This window comes from Poecilia reticulata, linkage group LG13 (genome assembly GCF_000633615.1).
Source record: "Poecilia reticulata strain Guanapo linkage group LG13, Guppy_female_1.0+MT, whole genome shotgun sequence".
Taxonomy (NCBI): domain Eukaryota; kingdom Metazoa; phylum Chordata; class Actinopteri; order Cyprinodontiformes; family Poeciliidae; genus Poecilia; species Poecilia reticulata.
The window spans coordinates 24,715,309-24,739,281 of NC_024343.1; the positions used below are offsets into that span (position 1 = coordinate 24,715,309).

The 23,973-nt window shown below is 38.8% G+C and overlaps 1 protein-coding gene across 1 annotated transcript in view; it reads left to right on the plus strand.

The window, feature by feature from the left end:
• LOC103475184 (chloride channel protein 2) overlaps window positions 1-23,973 on the plus strand; it is a 79,697-nt gene that overhangs the window by 24,712 nt on the left and 31,012 nt on the right. The window contains exons 3-9 of the mRNA XM_017308125.1: window positions 15,118-15,249; window positions 16,124-16,252; window positions 17,921-18,054; window positions 19,332-19,409; window positions 22,006-22,029; window positions 22,512-22,535; window positions 23,079-23,157. Of these exons, the coding sequence (XP_017163614.1) occupies window positions 15,118-15,249; window positions 16,124-16,252; window positions 17,921-18,054; window positions 19,332-19,409; window positions 22,006-22,029; window positions 22,512-22,535; window positions 23,079-23,157 (600 nt within the window). The remainder of the gene's footprint in view (window positions 1-15,117; window positions 15,250-16,123; window positions 16,253-17,920; window positions 18,055-19,331; window positions 19,410-22,005; window positions 22,030-22,511; window positions 22,536-23,078; window positions 23,158-23,973) is intronic.

Genomic DNA, 23,973 nt, shown 5'->3' on the forward strand with positions numbered 1-23,973 from the left:
TCCAAAGAGCCAAAGTGTTCTTTCCTGTAATTTAAAGCTTTCTTTTATTTAACTGGCTTATCTTGATATTAGAAACGAGCAGATTTTGCATAGAACGCACCCCCCCCCAAACTTCTAGATAACTGTCTTTTTTCCCCCCCTTCATGTTCATTCCTTTGTCCGCATTGCTGCAGAGAGACTCATTTGTAAGCATGTGAGAATCTACATGATGAATCCTTTCTCAGGCTTGTTGTTCACTGTCCCTCTCTTCCATGCCCAGCCTCCCAGGGGCAACACACTCTAACACACGGTGTTGGCAGCTGTGTCCATGAGGTGATAAAATCCACACAGCTGCCGTTTCGTTTTCTGTCCCCTGACTCGTTCCTTCTCTCACTTTCAATCCACCTTGCACTGATATGTCCTTTAATTGGCTCCAAGATGACACGCACACACGTTTCGCCTCAACAGGTGTGATGTCAGCAGGAGCTCAGCATGGCACCACATGTTGCCATGGTGACCGGCAGGCACCTAGCGACCAATGGCGCTCACATGCTTTTGTGTTCATCTATCTTTTTTTTTTTTTTGTCCTTGTTGTCTTTTCGCCTTCATCACCTATCTTGTGGTCGTTGCTTTGTTCCTGTTCGTGTTCCTTCACCTATCCTTTGATGATGATAGGAACTGGATGAAAATGTCAGGCCATAAAACCACCTGATGAAACGCCTGGGTACAGACATTTTTCAAAGGGCATACACATGCAGCCAGAGCTAGCCAGTGAGAGTTCTGAGTTCTCTTCTAGAGAACGCTTATACACCACAATCTAATAAACCAAATGGTGTGTTAGCAGCAATTGTTTCATAAAAGCCAAGATCAACATAAACAGAAGTGATTGTACCAGTGGAAATTGTGGGAGGTGTAAGGATTCTGATGAAGATGCTTGTCACTGTGTGTGTTATCTTTTAGACGTGGCATTTCACTAAAAATAAATAAAAAATCCACCTTTCAAGAACATACCAGTGACTGCTAAAGCTTGACAGAAATTCCTTACAAATATCATCTGAGAATGGCCCAAAAAGAAAAGTGTAGTGTTCCAGGCAAAGTGTAGACTGCAGTGTGATTGAAAGGTTGTGGTGGAAGTTTTAAAGAGAAACTAATGTCAGCAAACATCAATGAACTGAAGCGGAACCTCTGATCAAGTTGTTCCTAAAACAACTTTGAGTTACTGCTGCTGAAGCTATTGAATTGTGGGGTGTACTGTATCACAAGCTTTGTTTTTGTTTAGTAAAGCATAAAAGGGAGGAATACAGTTGTTCTTTTGTGGCTTAAGACTAGAAAAACTGCAAGAACCGTTTTTTTTAATGGGAGGTAGGAGTGTAACAATATGTATTCATGCATATTGTGAACTGCAGTCATTTTAGTTCAGTGCACGCATGTATCAAATAATAACATCTGAACACAGGCAGAACGTTTATCTGCAACACTAAGTTCACAAATCTAGATTGGATTGCAACTTTAAAAGTGACACCAGAAAAAACGGCATTGAATTACTCTCCTGAAACAACATCAGGGTGAATGGAAACACTGATACTGAAGAATAATCAGTGAAAGTCCAAATCCAACTGCCTCCATTTATCAACCAGTCCAGAACACTGGGTAGAATACAGCTGTACTTTTATGATCCATTAAGTACATCTGATTGATAAATGTTTGTACAGTCTTATTAAAAGGTTTAATAAAAAAGCTTAATTCCAGTTTGATCTAAAATAGCAACTTGTTTCTGTTGATTGAAACATACTGAACTGTGACTTTGAAATTGAAGTATGTAGCAAGCTCTTTTGTCTTACAGCCATGATTGAGGGTTTCCTGTTTCATGACCATGACAATAGATCAAAAATAAAGTTGATTAATTTTAAATTGCTTGTTCTGTATTCATTTTTACCCATTTGATTAAAAAAAAAATTCCCACACGAAAGACCTTGTGGCTTATTAAATCATAGCTCTGATAAATGTCAAATGTGTGACGGTGCATGGGAAAATTTTCCTTGTTTTGCATGAGTGGCATTTAGTTGATTATCTGGTCTTATAACATTAACCTGACCTATGATTGAAGAACACATTTAGCTCCACCATGTGCATTCAATGAGCTTTTCAGCACTATGCAGAAGCCACGTGTGTCCTGTTGATGGACGCATGTTTGTTGTGTTCCATGCTGACGCATGACGGGGGTGTTCAAGTGTCATTCACATTGAGGCACCAGCCAAGTCCAGGAACAGGACATGTGACACTCGCATACACACAGAGTTGGTGGAACTTTCACTTTAATATATCAAGTAACCAACGAGTCCAGACCTGCTCAATATTTGATCCTCTGCCACTCGAGCTGTGTGTGTGTGTGTGCGTGTGTATGCGTGTGGGGGTGTGTGTGTGTGAGAGCTCTTGAGTTGCTGTTACATTGCTTTTACTATGCAGGTTGTGACTCGGGTATTGAATATGGCACTCATTACAGCCAGGACCAATCACATGGAAATGTCATGTGAAACAAAACAACAACAAAAAAAAAAAAAACTAGCTGTGTGGAAGCTCTTACTAAAGGAAAGGGTCATAGATGAGGCTTAAATGTATCCACTACTTGAACATATTGGCCTAAATATATTGTAATGTAAGTTGTCATTTGTGAAACATAAAATGCATAATTATTAATAGTAAAAATTTTAATTCTTATTGTATTTTTAACTGAGATCGTTATTTATTTTTACCTGTGGATGTCATGCCAGGTACATTGTAGTGGACTCAACCCTTTAAAAAACAATGCGAGACATCAAGGTGATGCAGGAGGCCTACAAAACGTTTAGATTAAGGCAAAGTGCCTCAAAGTTTTTATGTGGCATTATACGTGTGTAGTGTGTTGTTTTTACTTCTGAAATAAATGTTTCTTAAATGAATATCTTTTGTTATAACTAATTATTGGATCTCTTTTAAAGCTCATTTGTAAGAAAGGTTGGCAAATATTCTCATGGCTTGTTTTTTTTAACGCAATATACGGTACTTGTGTTCAAAATGTCTGTTTAGTCGTGACAAAAATTAGGAGACTGCACACAGCCTATTTTTTTATTTAGTATTAGCACTGAAAAATTTAAATAACCCAACAAAAACTGGGAAAAAAAAAGAACAGTATATTTTCCTGTAAAATATAATTAAAACACAACTTCTGGTGAGGAACAAATTTGAACACTCCCACACATTTTAAATGGTTGAAAATACACACAGGTTTGTACTCAAATGTAGTTTTTTTTCTCTTCCTTGATGAAGTGAGACTAAGGTCTTGAAAGAACTGTCTGGGGCCTTTAGAGAGACGATTGTATCAGCCTGGTCTTGTGATTTAAAGAGGACTAAAGGAATAATAAATCAACCATTCAACTATGTGGAAAATAGTCTACAAGAAGAGAAATAACTGCCAACATGGCCAAGGCTGAATGTCCAAGCAAGTTCACTCTGAAAGCAGACCACAAGTGGGGGATGGTTAGATTGCTGGGAAAACATTCTGTTGGACAATCAAAATCTCAGTTTCCTCAAAGGCTGTTGTGTTTGGACATGCTTCAGGGAACCTAACCTGATTACATTACATGGTGCTGCAAACAACATTTTGACTCTGGCTTTCAACATATATAATCTTCCGATGGTGTAATGAGAGGTTAGACCATCCATCCCAACAGGCGCCACCAGAGAGTCACTAGGTCGGCAAAGTCATTGAGTTTCTAAAGCCACTGGGAGTTGTTATATAGAATAATGCTGCACCCTGGTCGAATTCCTCTCAATCTGTCGAAACACTCTGAAAAATGCAGGACTCCGAGGGTGAATAATGAGGGAGAGCAGGGTAAGATGGAGCATGCAGCCATGAGGAAGAGTGGTGTATGGATTGTTCCTTTAACTTAATAATAAGATGGTGAAGGAATAATTGATCTCAAGTTTAACCACATTAATTTAGCTTTTAGAGCAACTTCTGGAATTTTGTTTTGTATCACGGTGTTGAGCTCAAACTGCAGTATTACCCAGTCCAACATTTGGCAGGAGTTGCAGTGAAAACAAATTAATGCCTTGATGAAGTGCAGTTTGGGCCACAGATCAGAGGGACTGCAGTTTTCCAATGTGGCGCTGAGGTTACTGTAAATCACTTACCTCATTGCTGTTGATGGGCTTTACTGCAGCTGCTACCATAAAGACTATAGTTTTATTAATCCCATGATTAATTTTTATGTGTTTGGATTGTGATATCAGCACATGCTTTATACAGAGCAGCTCCTCGTCGTAAAACTGAAGCTTATTTGTCAAAGGCCACAAATAACTTGGATGTTACTTTGCTGCTAACTTTTTAAAGTCTAGTTTCGAACTTTTTATCTGTCGTATGCCTCATTTCATAACGTTTCCCTGCTAATCTGATATGTTGTATTAAATCTTTGTTTCCTGATCTCTGTAATCTTAATCTCACTTTCCGTCTTTTTCCAACCTCTCTGACCTCTCCTTCACTTTTTCTTGTTTGCTCTTACCACTCAGCTCTCTTCACTTCCCTCTTGGATGACAATCCATCAGCTTTTCTTATCCCTCCWCTTAGGCTGTGTGCAAACGGAAGCATAAGGGTTACTGTGCGCCTTCCGCTCCATCCATTTGAGCCCCATGTTTTGAGTTATTACTCTCTAATCCTCAGTGAGACCAGAGCCTGTCCACAACTCACTTTCCCCCCATACCTTACTGATTTCTTTCCAGACTGGGCTGAAAGGTGCAAACTTTGTACCCTTTTCATTTATTTTGTCATATTTGTGATGCCAGAGGGAGATGTAGACTGAGTCTCCTATTTTAAGTCCTCATACATAGATTTACAAGTAATAGGTTTGGTTTATTTTGCGTAAATAATAACTACGTTGTGAGGATCTGATATTGTAATGAACTGGAGCGCAGCCAGCCACTAGAGGGTGATCATACAGCTTTCACATTTATTCATTTATTTGTTCAGGTATTCACAAAAATAACATTGATTGCATGATTGTTCTAATACTTCAGTATTTGTATAGGTGCTCCAGTTGCTTGCAAAATCTGTAGCCCTAACGATCTGGAACTTGCATTAAACCAAAAATATGAATGTTTTGTTCATTTGTTTTATGATGGGCCAACACATTTCTAATTTGGAATATGTGGCAAGATTTAAACATTTCTTCTCACATTCTTTCTATTTAATCTAACTGCACTTGAGCAATTTTTCACCAAAGCACTTACTGGTGTATTTGCTGTGAAGTACAATTCCAAGAATATTGACTTAGAGGGACTGAGTACCAAAGCATGCCACATTTACAGGTTTTTGTCAATAAAAAGGGAATGCATGTCCCTTTCTTTCAACCTCACAATTATACATCACAAGGACACCAATGACAACATTATCTCTTGCCCCTGTTCTCCCCACATTGCCCCATCACTCTTTTCTGTTACTTGTTCATTTGTTAAACTGCTGCATGTGAACACGGCCTACATCCATCACAAAGTAATTACATTATGTATTTAACTCTTTTTCCTGCAGTGATAAAATGAAAAATGGAGTCTTGGAGAGAGGAAAAAATGCACATACCCATACTGTGCATTGTGTAACAATTTCATATGGTTTGTTTGTTCTCCAGAGTCAGGGTACTCGTATGTTCTGGAGGCCCAAGCCCAGGATTTTATCTCTAGTAAACAAACAACAAACTGTATAACCCCCAGTCTTCCTTCATCAACTAAAATTAAACCCCCAATTTCACCTCTCCATTACTGCAGCTGCAGTACTACTTCGTCAATAATATGTACTAAATGGTCATTAAGTGTTTCTACACTGCTGTAATGCTTCCAAACACTTTCCAGTGCTTTGTGACGTCTTAATCCCCCCATCATTAATAACAGAAAACGCTCTGCAGACTCAAACTCCAGTGATTGTCTCAGTGCAATAAAGTTTCAAAACAGCTCTGTGAAACACACAACATTATACACTTACAACTTATTATTAATCAACAACCAACAAAAAAATACCCCAGTGTGCTTAATGTTGCTATTTTGCTGTGTCAGTAAAGACTAACTCCACCATCTTGGCCTTATTACTGGTCGCCTCCAGCCCGAATGTGTAGTCGGAAACAATGTCTTGATATAGATATGTGTGTGTCAATGGAAAGTCCCGACTTTCCATTTGTCAATGGAAAGTCCCGACTTTCCATTGACAAATATGTTTGCATGCACACATGCAAATATGTGTGCATATGATTGTCTGTGTATGAGAGAGGGGAATTAAATACTTCTGGTTAGGCTATGCAGTAAACTAAGAGTCAATGGCTTGTCTCAATTGGTCGTTCTCCATTAATATTATATATATATATATTTTTTACATTTTATTTCATTACAGCCACAAACTTCAATGTATTTTATTGGAATTTAAATATCAGATTAACACAAAGTAGTGCATTTTTATGAAGAGGAATATGTCTAAAACCTCAGATGTGCCTTTGTTTTCTGCCTAACTGACTCTGTACCTTGCTAAATCAGCTTTCTAGAGAAAACCAGTGGAAGGTTTTCTGGAGTATGTCTCAATCAGCTTTGCAGGTCTTGAGGCAAATTTTCGCTCATCCTTCTTTTAAAAAAAAAAATAGCTTGATCTCAGTCAGATTGAATTGGGGCATCTGTGCACATCAGTTTTCAAATTTTATTCAGATTCTCAGTTAGGTTTTAAAGTGGACCTAATAGAGGTCCAGTTTTTTTTTTTTTTTAATTCAGCATCGTAGACCTGGATGTAAGTTTTAGGCCATTGTCTTACTGGTGGGAGAACCTCTGGGGTTTGTGGTTTTACCTTCCCAAGGTTTGAGCAATGATCTGCATGTCCAGTGTGTTTTCCTTTTTCCCCTCCTTATATTAGTTTTGTTTAGCTCATCGTATATATGGCGCAGTTTGTAAATTCAAATGTGTTATTTTATTCTTTTATGTATGAGCAAAGAGAACATGGTGAATACATAGGCTCTGCATTTTCCTGTCACTTTTGAAAGATGGTGCAGATACTGGGTGTGCCGTAGCTTTGCTCTGGGGCTTGGTACGGTAGGTTGTAAAAGTGTAAATCAGCACACTTCAATGTCTGCAGTGAGCTGCAGAACAAAAGTGCCGAGTCTGCAATAGAGAGTGTGTTTGTGATGAGAAGGCGGGGCAAGAGAAGGGCAAACTATAGCGAAATAGAAAGCTGGAAAAATGAATGCATGCAAAGCTGTAATGAAAGCATGATTTGAAATGGAAAGGTGTAAAAGTTAACACAGGAAATGGAAGTAAAGAGATGAGTGGAGGAGTTGATTTCAGAAGTCTGGAGTGGAGATTGATTAAATGAATGGTGATGCCCCTCTCTCTGCCCCAAGAGAGGGGCAGAAGAGAGGGAATGAAAAAGAATTGGGAATCCATCCTGTGAGTTTTGGTTCACTACGCTGAAGTGCAGGAAAAGAAACCACTTCTTCATTTTTGATCCCACTGAACGTGTCATACTCACAAGAGGGAGATTAGCAATTGTTCAATTATTCAAGCTACACATACACAAATCTGGCCACATTTGCATAGTTAAAAAATCTCAAGTACTCCATGGAGTTTCCTTCTGACATCACGAAGGAAAGATGTCAGTTTTCCAATTGTTAAAATACTGTTTTAATGCAATTTCCAAATGACTGAGTCATTTAGTCCTTGGTGTAAAATAGCACTCATAAATGGAGAAACATGTAGGAGAATCACCTATCTACACTCCATCAAGATTAGCTGCGAATCCATCTGTTGCACGCTCAAATAAACTACAAAAAACCCAAGAGCTCCATCTCAGACTCAACGACCCTTGATGAATGTGATGAATGTGAAAGATTATGGGAAGGCTGATCATATATGGCTTGTTGGCGAGATTTATGGGAGACAAGTTGACAGATTATAGATTTTAATGTATTGGTCCAAGATGCCTTTCTTCACACTAAGAACGCAGACTTGTATTGATGCCACCGGACCAGGACTGAGCCAACATGAACATGAAGTCTTCTGTAAATCAGTTTTCTCTTCTCCAAGTTTGTATCTTGTACAAGACAATGATCTCCAATTACAGTAAATGGCAAATAGCTTGCATTTGTACAGCACTTTACTGAAGAGTGCTCTACGTTCACATTCTGTTTGCAGCAGCAAGAGTGAGTTTGTTTCAGTGATTCATCTTCTAATCATAACAACTTGAAAACTGTAAATTAAAATGGCTGCAAACATGCAATAAAATTCATTGGCAACTACATATAGTTGATCTGTGCCTTTTTACTTTCTAGTTATTGATCTTTAGTAAATCACCACCCCTGGAGAGAAGGCAGCCTCAGAAATCAAAAGGTCAGGGTGAAGATGGTTGTTATAGTCATTTTTGTAGACTTGGAGGAGACAGAAGAAAAGTGACTTCATGAAAAGATGGAAAAAAGACCCTAATGCATTCATTAAGGGTGGTGTAAGGGCCATTGTATTGATTTTGTGTTTATGTGGGACTGACTGTTAAAAATTAATCAATGACTTAAAGGAAATTCAGAGCTCCAGCTCTGAATGTAAAAAGAAACTGAGATGCAGTAGTGAGTCGTATTAAGCCCCTTTATTCATATACCCCTTCATCAAACCAAGTGTAACAAAATGCCTGCAGAAGTAACCTAATTAGTAAATAGAGACCATCTGTTTGCAGTTGAATCTTTGTACTTTAAGAGTTTGAAAAGTTCAAGCAGATACCTGGAAACAGATTATGACATAACTGCAGAAACACAAAGACTTGACTGCTAACCTAAACCGACAGACCTCCATTTTATAGTTGTTGAAGAGCATTGGTCATGAGCTGTGTAGGATTAATGGGGTTATTACAAATAACTGTAACAATGCACAATGCCTAAAAATCAAGGTTTGGTCAACTAAAATAATATTTCCATAGTTCGGATCCCTCCCAAAGTAAAGTACATTACCCAATTGTTTAACTGATGGTGGCATCCACAACCTTGACAAGAAATTCATTGATCAGTTCCTGTTATCTGTTGTAAATGTCAGCTATAAGTTGGTTGTATTGCTCAGCAGTGAAGGACATTTAAATTATGCTTAATTTATTGCGTTTTATAAACATTTGCAAACTGCACACAAAGATCAATAACACTGCAGCTGCATGTGGGCAACAATTTAATGCGGAATAGCAGAGTAGCACTCTACTGGTGCTGTGCTTATTGCTCTTTTTGTTTGGAGACGGGATAATTGTGCTCGTCAATAGTTGAATCAATTTGTAATCAAACTCATTCCTAAGCATTAATTTTGTCCTACTTGACAGCCAAGAAATGTCAATGTGGTAGACTCTGAGATGTTAAAGGACATTAAGAAAACTTTGAGCAAACACAGGCAAGAAAACCTTTCTAAAGTTTGTCATATTTTAACAGCCGCCTCTGGCAAAAGAGGGAGAAAATTCTTTATTCAAAGTAATATTTGAAGGTTTTAAAGTATTTATGTTCTGCAGTACAATCACTACTAAATCATTAATCGATTTTTAGGAGACAAGGCCTCTCAGCTGTTGTTACTCTGTGTGATTAATCCTTTATTGAGATATGCCTCTTAGGCATTATTTATTGAATATCTGTGAACGCAGCAAACTTTCTCTGGTTTGAAGACATTATAGTACAGTTTCAGACTATAACCACTGTAACATTAACGGTTGGACCAGCAGGTTTTCATGCTGACTGTGTCCTCTCTGCCCTCACCTCTGAAGTGATTGAATAGAAAAACGTCTCGAAGCCAATTTCCTCCAGTGCAACAAACTTGTATTTTTGGAGGCAGATTTTTCTCATGAGAGTATAAGTCACAAAAGTAAATATTAATGATTAAAGTATTAAAAATTCAAAGTTATGCAGAAGTGTTAAGGCGCTCCTTAACAAGCAAAATGAGGACCGAAACTTAGATTATAGCATTTGGTGTTTAGCATGTGATAATCCTCCTTTAATGAGAATTTGGATCCAGAGCAGAAACTGTTTACTTCTTAAAAGCATCTTTAATATTGCGAGGCATTAGTCATCCTTGCTCTGCTTAAGCTTTAAATTGAGGAAAGACGACCCGGTTTTTATATTTAGGTTTAATGTTACCCTCCTATAGACGACTTAAACACACACCCTAAAGCCTGCAATTAAGGAAGGACACCCAAGCTATTTATGTATCATAATAAGGTGGCGAATATGTCCCCGCATCCAGTCTGGTGGTGCATGTGTGTCCGTGCAGACACACCATTCCACCTCATTAAGCAGACATTGTTCAGCAGCCATAAGACTGGTGCCACAACAGTCGTTACTCGGCGAGTGATTGAGCGCGAGACGAGACGCTTTGGCTGCTCGCTGGGGACCGACGCAGTGGCTGCTACAGAACATTTACATAAGCATCCCCTCCCTTTTCATCTTATTAGCATAGAGAACACATCAACACGAAAGAGGGAGCGGAGGAGGAATGGATAGAGGGATTAATGAATAGACGAGTCGGCAGAGATGGCAGAGATGGAGATGTTAGAGTTGTAGGGTTCACAGGAATGACGATGGTCTCATTAAGTAGCAGAACAAACATTTACAGATTCATATTTGTTTTTGTATCTATTTCTCTGACGACATTTCTTTGTTGTCCTTGGGGACCAATTTGTTTTGTAAGCTCTTTCCGTTATTTAGTAAGCTCCATTCTTGTTGCTTATTTATTTTTTCCCCTGTTCTGCATTGACTCGTTTACAGAATTAGTTTATTTTTCCCTGAAATTGCATAGATTTCTTTTATTTATTTAGGATGAGCTAGGTCTGGAGGAATGTTTAAAGAGGCAAACTCTCTGAACCAATCTGGATTCTTGTAGCTTTCATAGAATACTTTCAAACCAATCCATGCTCGTCATTTCTAAAATCTTATTCAAATCTTTATGTTGAGCTGCTACTGTTTACTGGAACATGAAGACCGTATGATGTAAATTTTGTCATCTGTAGCGACCCACTAGGCACATCTAGAATCGTGTGGAGCTTATGTTTGTGAGCATGCGGGTTTTGCAGATGACAGAAACGGCTGGTCAGATCATGAGCAGAAAAAGAAAAGAAAAATATGCAGAAGAGAGCTACTTTTTAAAATTATGCAAGCGTACAAAAAAATGATACATTTTGAACATTCTGATGAGATCTTTGGCTTTCTTCTTTTGTTTGTGGACATTTTATAAGCATCACTTTATCTTCCCTGATAAGGCTGCAGTAAAAAACAATTTATTTTGGAGTGAAACACAGATGTGCTCAAAAATGGTCTGAATAGAAGTGCATGAGCACTAAGCAGCTGATGTAACCTGGGAGGTATGTCCAGCCCTTAAACAGTGGGGTTCAAAGTCTGTCTTTAGGTTCTGTCTGGCATGTTTTAGACGTTTTCCTGTTTCAGCACAGTTTGATCAAAGGAACTGATAGTTGGCATGTTGCTGGACAACTTGATAGCATGCTGACGAGCTAATTAAGCCGTTGTTTAATTCAAGACCAGAAGAATAATAAATTTCTTGCTCTGAATCCCAATCTAAACTTCTTTTAGTTTTGTAGCAGTTTTGAAGAAGAAGCAGTTTTGTTTTGAACTGCTTCTTTTTTTACTTGCACTTGGTTAATTTAAAATCTGATGCAACTCGGACAGGACAATGTTTGTAAAAATCCTGAAAATAATTTGAAAATTTATGGAAAACCATTAACGTGTGTGTGTGTGCGTGCGTGTGTGCGCGTGTGCATGCGTGTGTGTACACCGATTGGCGCCAAGCATCAGTTTCAGTTGAATCCATCCTGTATCAGTCAGCATTGGCATTTAAAACTCAAATGATCCGAACGGTGGCGTTTGTCTATCTGTGCTCCTCCTGATCTAATTAAGCAGGTGGTTTTAAACACAGCGAGCCGTTTCTAATTGAATTTCTGCCTCATGCATGAAGCTCCATAATGAATGTGGAGTCACATAGACACGAAGAGGGAGCATGCCTCATTGCCATGACCGAGCAAAATTGGTGTATTAATGGTCAGCCTTTTAGGACTTTTACACCCTTAGAAGGCTGTCACCTTGCATAATACATGAAGGGGTGATTTGAATAATTGGGTTTTCAGTGGAAGCAGTAATGAGAAATCTGCACCGGTAGTGTTGGTCTTCAGAGGTGTGTGTTCACTCTGCTTTTCTATTCTCCTCATTTTCACAGTAAAATCACAGCAGAATGGGACCAGTGTTGGTTTCCAAAATGGTTTTGTTCTGCCTAAAGGTCATGCAAACGCAGTCTGCAGTTGCTGCAAAGACGTATTCTGGGTGCAGATGTTTACATGCCACATTAAATCTGTGCCCCACAACTTTATCTGAAATGCTCAGATAAATCGTTAACAATTGTTTGATTGGAGATATTTCAGTCCAGCCATAGTTTTTTAATTTGACCAAAAAATATATAGACAGGAGTGACGCAGGCCACTCTCTAATGCAGTTCCCTAATGTCAGACAGAGGAGCTTGATGCATTGTGTATCCAAGGCAACTTAAATTAGTCTCAGCAGGTTTGTGGGCACTATGTCTCTTGGTGAGGAGAGATTCAGCAAGTGCGCATGTAAGACTAAAAAAGGAAAAGAAGGAAGGAGTGCAGAGAAAGGAAAGACGGCATAAAAGAAGAGTGGAGAGTTTCAAATAAGACCTGCAAGAGAGAGGGAGAGGGAGATGTGGAGCTTAGAAGCCAAGTCAGAGGTTGAATGTGATTAAAAGATGGATGAAGGGATCGGGGGAGGATACTTGGGGTGACTCTGACAAGAGTCACTGGGAAGGAGCATGCTGCTTATTGCATGCCAGGAAAAATAAAGGCAGCAACTAGTCTGTAGGACCGCTGTGATTCTGTGCCTGTGCGGAAAAGCCATCAAGGACTGTAAGCTAATGAATTTATACATCCAAACAGCCCAAATTACACTTGATGTTGTAAAGGCACATAGACACTCTGCGCAGAAGCACAAGGGAGTCATGCCTGCACGTGTGCATGCTGACACACACACGCGCACATACACACACACGCATGCATGCACGCACACACGCACACACTATTCTTACATTGACTGGATGACAGAAGGGGTGTAGGAACACAGACGGCCCGTGGGTGAGATGACGCACAAGTATGCACACATGCACTCACATAACACATAAAGCTAAATATACTGCTGTACAAGGCCTGTTCCTCTGATCTGTCACAAAATTGGAGATGGAGTGATGGAAAGCACAGGCAAATCTGTGTGATAGTGAAAGCGTTTCTCACAGCTTTTGCCTCAGTTCACAGCTCAAGGTGTTAATTGGAGAATGTGTGCATGTGGTTTTCTTTCCAATCCCTGCAGTATTTTCTACTCAGCTCATGCACCCCTTCAATGGCTGTATTTTCCCTTCTCTACCATCAGAATGACTGCATGCACAGGACCTTCAAATGTGTTTTATGCAGGGTTTTTTTGTAAATTAACATCTGATTTACATTCAGAAAATAAGAAAACATTCCTTAAAAATCATTTATACATTTCACAATAAAGCATGCTTCCTTCAGCGAGTTCGGACCGCCACAAACAGGACAAAGAAGAGCTTTGGCGGAGTCCAACCTGCATTGGAACCATGTCCAACTTTCTGACAGAATATGGTCACGATTCTTAGTTTAGTTATGCAAGCTCAAAATGGTCCTTTAAAAATATCAAATATGTCCAGGTGCCGAGAAACAGGCCTTCTCAAGACTTGTGGACCGGAGAACCAAGCTCCCATGACAACCGCAGCAGCTCCGCAAAGATAAAATCTGTTTCAGGTTCCCCAGAATGGACAAGAAAATAATCACTATTCATTAATAAAAGCTCTTCTCTTGGTTAAATGAAACAAATGAACAGCAAGGTTTATTTGGTCATTTTGCATCGCTTTATAACAGAGTTGCACAATTAATTCATTGTCATCATAATTTCCATGCAAGCAGTATCCCCACAAAAGATGACTAATTTAATGCAAAAAACTGATGTTGATGATATTGGCTGAGGTGCTAATCCCTGAGAGGAGAGGTGTAGATCAGTATGATCAATTTTCACCAAGAACATAATAATTTAGTGTTTTTTCTTATGGTGTGCAGTTCTGCTGCATCCTTTGCATTTGCCTGAATGAATGCACCATGAATGTTGTTATAGGAAAGTAACAAGACGGTAAAAGTCCAGTTTGTTTGAATCAAATGGACTTTTTATCTTATCTGATTGAAAAGCATTGACACAAAAGCATTTTCCATTCATGATCACAGAGCAAATGGTTGCAGAATAGTGGCATTTAAGCAGAGTTCTTTGGCTCAGAGAGAAAAAGAAGGAGCGATAGCTGTAATAAATTATGAATACTGCTGCACTCAGACTATTGATTTTGCCATCTTCTTCTACTGAGGGGAGTATGAAGGTTCTTTTTTTCCTTGGATAAGTGAAAACCTGCTGAAAGATGCGGCAACATTTTTCTAAATGTCACGTTTTTTTCCTGCCATGGAGAAATGTATAAACCCTACTGTCTGAGCACATGCTAATGAGACTGCTCCATTTCACAATCAAGCTAATGTTCAGCTCCAGCAATTAGTCATGATTAATATTTCTGTTATACAGTGTACCAGAGCTGAGTTAGTTGGGTGCAGCATATTTAACTGTGTCTTAAACCATCAAGCCTGGCAAAAATGTTCACACTCCTTGAACTTTTCAGATTTTGTCAGGTCACAAGCACATTCTTAACTTTATATGGCGGAAAACTAATACTTCACAAAAGATGCATTAAACAATTCCTGCAGTGAAATGTTGTTGCATTATGATGCTGTGGGGAGGCTTTTCTGCACCTGGAAAAGTATTGAAGGCTTAACGCTGCTATCCAGGGAGGAAATATGCATGGCCAGGTAATGTCTGCCTGATGAATACAAACTAATTCTTCATCAGTTCAGTACACACCTGTTTTTAACACTCAGAATGCAGGGACAGTTTATGTCTTAGTTTTTGGGTATGTGCTTTTCAATATCAACTAATTCCTGAACTGAAACACGGCTCTGATCTGGGTAAAGCCCCTCAACTAACATGTTTTGCTGTCTTCCTGCAGGTTGCACAGTTCGCTGCCAAAAATTCCTGATCTCACTAGTCAGAGAGGAATGGATCTTCCTGTTCCTGCTTGGACTGGTAACGGCCCTCATCAGCTGGGTGGTAGACATCTGTATTGCTGTCTGCCTACAAGGTGAGGAAGCAGAGGAGGCTTTTATCAGCAAAATGCTCTACGTGTCATATTTAAAGTTCTTGTTAAACTCCCATGTCTGTGATCAATATGTTGAGGCTTGACAACCAATTTGAAAGACTTGGATTTTACTTTTTGCCTAATAGAGAACAATTTCAGGCCTGCCCACACAAGTCATCTTCACTTTGGAATATGTTGCAAGCCTCTCACTTTATTGCTGAATAAGTAACAGGAGTAGTCTTAAGGGTGATGGAAATTAGTGTCTGGATCACTTTGAATAAAACAGTCTCTCACCTGGATCAAAACTCATATCCATCATGGTTATGTGATGTGAAATGAAAAGAAGAATTTGTAGAATATTGTAGTTACCCTGGAGTCCTTTCAAAACCCAATGGAAGTTGATGCCTAGGATAAGAATGTGCTGATAAATGTGATTGGATTTATCTTGTTGGGATACTGCATCATAGGATAAGTTCATAAAAGATAAACCCGCATAAATTAGGAGAAGACAAAGGTGAGTGAGTAGAAATATTCAATTAGTCATAAACGTCAGGATGGATAATGGGAGGTTTATGTGGATAAACACTAGAAAATGGAGGTAAGATTGTAGACCTGGTTTGAAGTCTTACAAGATATTATCTAATTAAAATGAACTTCTAAATGAAATAAAGGTAAAATAAACTAACAGAGATCTGTTTGCTCCAGTTGGTGCTGAACTGGATTCAACCCGCTTGTTTTTAAATGATCCAAGAGCCCTGTTTCTCCCACACAGTCTAACCCTGCATGAATACACAACCTCCCTCCTGTGTCTGTGCTGCTGCTCTGATTTTGTTGTTTTTTACACACCTGTTGGCTCTACCTATGTGTGTTTCAACAGCACAGAAGTGGATGTATGATGGTCTGGACAGTAATGTGTTCCTGCAGTACCTGGTCTGGGTCACCTGCCCTGTGGTCTTTATCATCTTATCTGCCGGCTTCACACAGATCCTCGCTCCCCAGGGTGTTGGTATGACACACACACACAGACGGACACACAAACAGGACAGGACGGCGGTTCAGGCCTTTCAAAAACAAAAACAAAAACACACAATGCATTTATTTACCATTATGTGAAGGTTTAGCTTTTCTTATTATTAAATTTATATTTGACCAAAACTTCACAAAAAGTCAATCAGTGTTAAGACTTTTAAACATTTCCTGTCATGATAAAAAAAAATTTAAACCAAGAACTTTGTGTAGAAGCTGGAATGTATTGTTAGTTTTCTCTCATTTACAGAGAGGGTAAAAGAGAAAAACACCTCCACTAACATTTGGATAGATGTGCCTTATGAAGTTGGATCATTGAGCATTATGTTGCCATCAACCAGCAACCATTTGAGACTCTCATTAGAAATGGCAGATCCCATGAGTCCTCATCTTTTCAGGCTAGAATTAATGGATGTATTAGATTATGCTCCTTTTGAAGCATCCACAAATTTGGAAGTAGCCCTGAGTCATTGTTTCCTCAGCTCTGAACAGTGCAGCAGTGCCACTGGCAATGATGCTGTCCCTCAGCATAATGCTGCCCCCTCCTTTTTGTAAGAAGTATTTTTTGTAGTTGCAGATGCATCCTTTGCACCAAATAATCCAGCATGCACCAAAGAAATGCTGTTTAATTAAAATGGAATTGAATTATTTATTAGCATATTTTAATGTTTTTCTGATATTGAATGAAAGGGTCAGTGGTTAAATGAAAAATTTGCAGAATGTGAAAATTATTTTTAGATGATTAATTGTCAGAATAATTGTTGAAATAATCAATTACTAAAATGATTGTTAGCTGCATCTTAAAGACAGTTTTTTTATGAATAAAGCAAGTCTGTTTTTTAAATCAGATTTTTTGTTGTGTATTAGCAAATGCATTATTAAGTTTTTCTTAAACATTAGTATTCACAATGACTGAACTGGAAACCTCTGACCGGAAAGTAAAAACCTTCTCTCAGTAAACCTCACATTCCTTCCCTAGATAGCCCTCTTCGTTTCTCTACAAGTTTGGGAAAGAACAGTAAATCCCCCTCTAGGTTTCTGAATACATCAGTAACTTCCTGGCATTCAGGTTTGGTTTATTTGAATGCAGCACAGCATGTAAGTACACTTCTGCGGGTAAGGAGGAGACCTTACTGTCACTAACAGAGGCTGAAATGATGGGTGCACTCCTAAAAGTCTGAAGGCTTATCCAGCAGAAATTTGGTCAGTTTTTTCCTCCACTCCTCTGTAGAGGAATACAGGGATGTGAGAGTTGAGCCAGAGGTATAAATATGTTGTCTAAAGATTCCTAAATCAAAGCTGGTGAGCTAGAGAGACCCATTCTTTTCTCAACCTCAGTTACATTGACTGATGCGTGTCTGAACAGTTTCAAGTCTCGTCTCAGACTTCGGCCTGGACTTTGACTCTAAAGTTATACATTCATTTGTATGGGTCAGGTTTGTGTTTGTAGTGTGACAACCACAAACTAATGATGGGTCCCAGTCACCCCAACAGCCCACTCCCAGCGACCCTGGCATGTTGGCAAGATAAATGAAGACAACTTGTTAGAAATGTGTTAATATTCTGCAGTTCTGTCATAAATATTTAAAGTCATGAATCAGGTCTGACTGAAATCTCAGCTGCTCATCACTCGTCTTCTGTCCTGCAGGTTCAGGCATTCCCGAGATGAAGACCATCCTGCGAGGGGTGGTGCTGAAGGAGTTTCTCACTTTCAAAATGTTTGTGGCCAAAGTCATCGGTCTCACCTGCGTCTTAGGCAGTGGCATGCCTCTGGGCAAGGAGGTAACGTACATACACGCGCGCACACACACACACACACACACGCACACGCACACGCACACACACACACACACACACACACACGCACGCAGACGGAGCAGCGCACCAATATTCATCCCCCTCCCTGCCATAATGCCTGCATCAGTTTGTGATTCGAACACAAACAGGCCAATGAACGATGCAGGGACAGCACACACTGACCCACACTGCACAAGCTGGCAACTTTGCGAATCACTGACTAACTCGTTGCAGTGCACGACTTGTAGGTCTAAAGGCTGCTCTTACTCGTGTTGAGGAATGTACAGCTGCATAGTTATTCAGAATTATTCATATGTGCTGTTATGGATTTGCATTTGCATTTAATTACCTCAAATGTTGCGGCCTGTATGTTATTTTTAACACAATCACTGATCCTTAATGGCAAAAGAGAAAATGCAGTCTGACTAAGACATTTGGTGTTAGAGGTGGACATTCATCAAGAATTTTGCTTGGAACTTTTCAGCTGAGATTTTTGAAGAAAACTTTAACAATTTTCAAATTACTCTAATCATATTAGTCGGAGTTTAGGTGTAGTGCAGTAAGAACTGGGAGGAAATAAACCCTTTGCAGCTTACATGGAGTGTCTTTTAATCTGATGAGAATAAATGATTTATTTTCTTGGAAGATGTGTTGTTTATATTAACTGAGTAGATTTTAATGTAGTCTATTGTTTTTCAAAAAGTATTTTAAGCAGGGGTTTTCAGGAATACACATTTCCACTGTTAAAAAAATGCCTCATCAGAAATCTTTATACCCTCACGCAAAGACAAATATTAAATCTGCATCGACTTCTGTTCATTTCTATGAATCTAAACCTGAAATCAATTTACACCTTAGTCCTAAACCTACTCTGTAACCCAGCAACAGCACTTCTTCTTATGAGGCCCCATAATAAGTAGTGGGTCCTCACAATGTAGTATTTGTTGGAGAAATGGGCCTTACAAGGTGAGAAATGCTAAAACACACATGTACGCAGAAACCCCTGAGGGTCTTTTGCTTACGCACCACTGCAGCAGCATCTGTAGTTTTGATTCAGCACTTACCTCTTCCTCCTCTTTATCTGTGCTCCCCCTTCTAATTCTCTCACTTTTAATCCCATCAGTTACTCTTTGAATTTGTTTTTCACAGAGCCCCCGCATGTCGTCACTTCTGACTTAGAGTAAATGGGGAAGGGGAGTAAAGTGGTGCTTAACCTGAAGTGATTGCGTCTGTCTCATGACTTCTGTGTTTCCTCCTGTCAGAGTCCCTTTGTGCACATCGCCAGTTTGTGTGCTGTTCTGCTCAGCAAGTTTATGTCTCTGTTTGGAGGAATCTATGAGGTGAGTTTCACAGATTTTGGTATGACTCATAAGGATTCCCTGTTCCCCATTTCTGCTCAGTTAATTTCAGTCCGTTTCACAGGTGGCACTAGCAATATTAAGATGTTTACTTTGCTGTTACGCTAGCTCCTTGCAATGTTATCCATACCACTCGAACCTGTTTCACATTTTATCTCTTTTTATTTTTGTATTTTATTAAGGTTTACAAATAAAAACCACTAATTAGTGCATATTTGTGAAATAGAATGATAAAATATACACCATTTTTTAAAAATATTTACAAATGAAATGCTTAAAAATTCAGAGTGGATTAATTTTTAGCTCTCCTTAGTTTGATATCCAACAACGCAGGGGTTTGACGAATTCTGAGAAGTTCTGGGAAACCGTCCAGTAACTTAGAAAGGGCCAGCTCTGAGGATATTGTTCGGTGTTGGACAGAGCTCCTAACGCATCTACTTCATTCAGTCTCCATATCCAAGGACTTGGGGGAAGGTGAGGTCATTACCATAGCGACGTCATCCAGAAAGTTAAAACACTCGCCAGAAATTAGGCACCACATTTGGATTATAGTTTCAAGAAAAAACTCTGGAGAAAGGTGTTCTGTTCAGGTAGGACCAAAATTAAATGCTTTAGCCTTCATGCAAAAAGTTATTTGTGGAGGAAAAAACACTCCATCACCCTGAACTCGGCATCACATCAGTGAAACATGGTGGAAGTATCATGTTGCTGAGAAACTTGTCTTTAGAAGGAACAGAGATGCTGGTCAGAGTTGATCTTATAGGATGATTTTATTGAAAATCTAGAGGCTGTGAAGGACTGGACAATGGGGCAGAGATTCATTTTTCAGTGGGACTACAACCATAAACGGAGCTGAAAGGTAACGGCTTAGTTTTAGGTGTTGGGGTAGGCCAGTTAAACTCCAGATATAAGACCAACTAAGAATCTGCAGCAGAATTTGAGATTCAAAAAGTTCCTTCGTCCAGTCTGACTGAGCTTGATCTACTTAGAAAAGAAGAACGGGTAAACATTTCTGCCTCTATTACTATTTGGTCTTGGTCACATAATATGTCAGTAAAATACATTGACATTGATGGTTATAAAGTGAAATAGCAAGAGGTTCAAGGGGAGTGACAAGACACTGTGGTTTTATGTGGTTATGTAATACACAAAATTCTAAAGGTTTTTTTTACTGAGACTCAAAATGCTGATTTTCTCCCCTTCTCTCATTTTCTCCAACATCTTTTACACAATGTTAACATCCATCAATAGCTTATTTTATAAATGTTTAATTGCCCTTTATTTGTCAACAAGCTGCACAGTTTCCAACAACTTTGTGTTTCAGTGGGGTTGGAATTTTATCCATTGGGAGAGCAGTGTGGGATCTTACAGGAAGCAGAGTTTCTCTCTGACTCTCATCTTTCCTTGTAATGAGATGTGAGCAGTGCTCTTTGGGGAATGAACTGTGGGAGAAATTGGAGGGTTTGAAAGCAGCACTGAGGGCAGTTCAGTTGAAAACTTCCTTCCCGATTCATCTATGGTCACAAAAATCACAACAGTTCTGGAAAGAGTTTTTCCAGCTCTATCTGCTCTCCTGGTTTACAGATATGGCTGCACTACAGTTGTAAAAATATTGTAATTTCTAAGCATGGAACCAAAAAGGCAATGTTAACTTTTCTATGCTTCTTTTATTGTGTTTGCTTTTTGTCACACTCAAATGTTAAGATTAAAATTGGATAAATTTATGCAGAATCAATACAAAATGTCGCTCTTAAATGATGACTTTATTTTCTAACAAGGAAAATGTTATCAAAACCTAACCTATGTGGAAAAGTAACTACCCTCCTATGATGAATCATAAATGAACTATGATGAAATGCATTTTAGAAAGTGGAGTTGAATTTCACAAACCACACCCAGGCTTGATTTTTGCCAAACCTGTAGAATCAAGATTAACTTGAGCAGAACCTCTGACAAAATAAAATAGGCTAAAAAGATCCCAGAAAGCTACACACCATACCCAAATCTAAATAAATGCAAGAATGGATAAAATGGGCATCTCTAATTTGATGTTACACCACTTGTCACATTTCTGTCTTCATTTAAAATCTTTTATTCTACCATTTTTCCTCTTTTTATTTGTCCATCCTCACATGCATTGTTTTTATTACCATTACATTGTTTCCATCTAATGTTCTTAGTGGCTCCTTTTCCACCTGAGAGCCATGTGTTGCACTTTATAGCATTTTAATAGAAAGAGTGATGCATGAGTGAAGAGTGAAACTGCTGCTGGATCCGACCCTCTCCACAGTTTTAAGTACAGTATGCTAATGTAACCTGTGGGCTGTGAAAAAGCAGCTTTTCTTTCCAGAGTGCTGTACTTTAAAACGCAAAAATAGGATGAGAGGCTTATATGCATGTGGAGAATGTCATTATTTGTAGAGGGCTAGTTGGACCTAATTGCATAACATGTTTTCATTCAGATCTGTGAATGTGAGGTGATGGAGTGTAAATGCTAAAACATTCAAATGATTCACACAGTTTAATAATTTGTTCTCTGCCTGTTTAACACTGACTCTTGCTCTCCTGCTACACGAAGGAGCTGGGTCTAGTAGGGATTAAGGTAAATCAGCCACACATTTCCCAGCATGCTTCCCTTCCTTTGTCCTATCAAAATGACTACCACTGTGAGAAAGTTGGACAGCCTTTAAATCGGTATCCAATGATAAGAGTTTAACAAGGTTTATCCAATACTGCTGGGACCAAAGGTCACCTGACACCATAAGAAATGTTGGTCTTTTTTGGCACAAAACCGTCCATACAACTCTCTAATATTCAGTAAAATAAAAAGAAGGAAGTTTTATTTTAGAAGAATCCACTTTAGTTGAGTTTCTCTCTCAGATAAATTATTTGAATCCATCAATATTTGGGTCAGAGTAAGCTTTAGTTGCTTTCTGATGTGAGATGTGTGTGCGTGTGTGTGTGTGTGTGTGTGCATGTTTATGTCAGAAGTAGCACCACATACAAAAGCAGGATAAGCCTCAGTACAGTGAGAGAAATACAAGTGCCTCTAACCTCTCTTTCACATTACAATGCTGCTTGAAGGACTTCAGTCTCCTGGGAACCAAGGTAGGTAAATTTAAAAGGTCAAAGAAAAAAAAAGAAAATTTCTTAGAATGCTCCTTGATCCATTTTTTCCTGCAGAAAGGTGGAACTATCTTTGTTTTTTGTTCTTCGCTCATCTGGCTTATTATGTTTTACACTGAAACTCCGGATCCAAAGAAAGGAATCGAGTCATTCTCAGTAAGAATAGTACTGAACTACATGTGTCTGACATTATATGAACTGTTTTGTCTTGTCGGTCCCATTAGGGTTTTGCCAGTCTTCTCAAGATTTCTTTTTTTTTGTAATTGATGCAATTTAATGTTCCTGTTTCTGGTACTTTCTGTAGATATGCAATTGGTTTACATATCTAACCATGTATGTTGTAATTGACTGTAATGGTAACCTGTCAACAAATTCAGTGACTTGCTAAAATGAAAGAAAAATAATCCTTAAATGCTTGTAAATACTAACTTTGCTTGAAGTCAATTGTTTGAATTTACAACTCATCTCCCATTTCATTAGTTTAATTTTTTAAAATAAATGTATCATTCTGTACCTGTGTTTCAGAATGACTCGAGGAACATCGAGATGCTTGCGACAGCCTGTGCTGTGGGACTGAGCAGCTGCTTTGCTTCCCCCATAGGAGGTGAATTTTGCTGGACAAATTAATTGTTTTGCTTACTGTAATTTTGATTGAATAAGTCCAATTAATTCTAAAGTCATTTTAAAAACAACTGTTGGCCATGGTGCATAAAAATAAAGGTTAAGTACAATACCATAACCCAGTGGTTCCCAAACTTTTTCTGGGCCCCCTATGAATTAGAAATGGGCGTGCCCCACAGTTTGGGAACCTCTGCCATAACCTGAGATGATCAAAACACAACTAATAAGAAAAGAGAAGACAATGATGAGAAGTAGTGGACATCATTCCAATTACATTAAAGGAATTAAAATTGCCTTGATGAAATGCTTTTCAAGAACAGATCAGTTTTTAAAGGCTGTTACAAGATATACTTAATTTCAAAGTTTTACTTTGTTTGTTCTTACTATTGAACCAACTTTTGTATCAAAGTTAAAATCACTTGTAGCACCCCACTGCTCCATCACCTGTTCTCAGGGGCAGAACTTTAACTCACTTGTGGGGTGGCTACTTGGGTTCGTGATTTTCAGGTAGATACCACGCAGGTTTACCTCATATGAGTAGCCGTTACTCCACTACTGTTGTCATTCTTTTACCTTCCCAGTAAAATAATCCAGACATCCACGCACAAAGTTGTTTTTTCTTATTTATCTTCAACACACAAACCTGGCTTCTTCTATCTACCCTGAACGTTGGTAGGAATTTAACACACATCAGTCTCTATAACCCCTTATATATATTTACAAACATTAACAGTTCTTAAACTTACACCAACTTCACATTTCAGCATATAACTTTACACATCTCCGCACACAGGGCCCA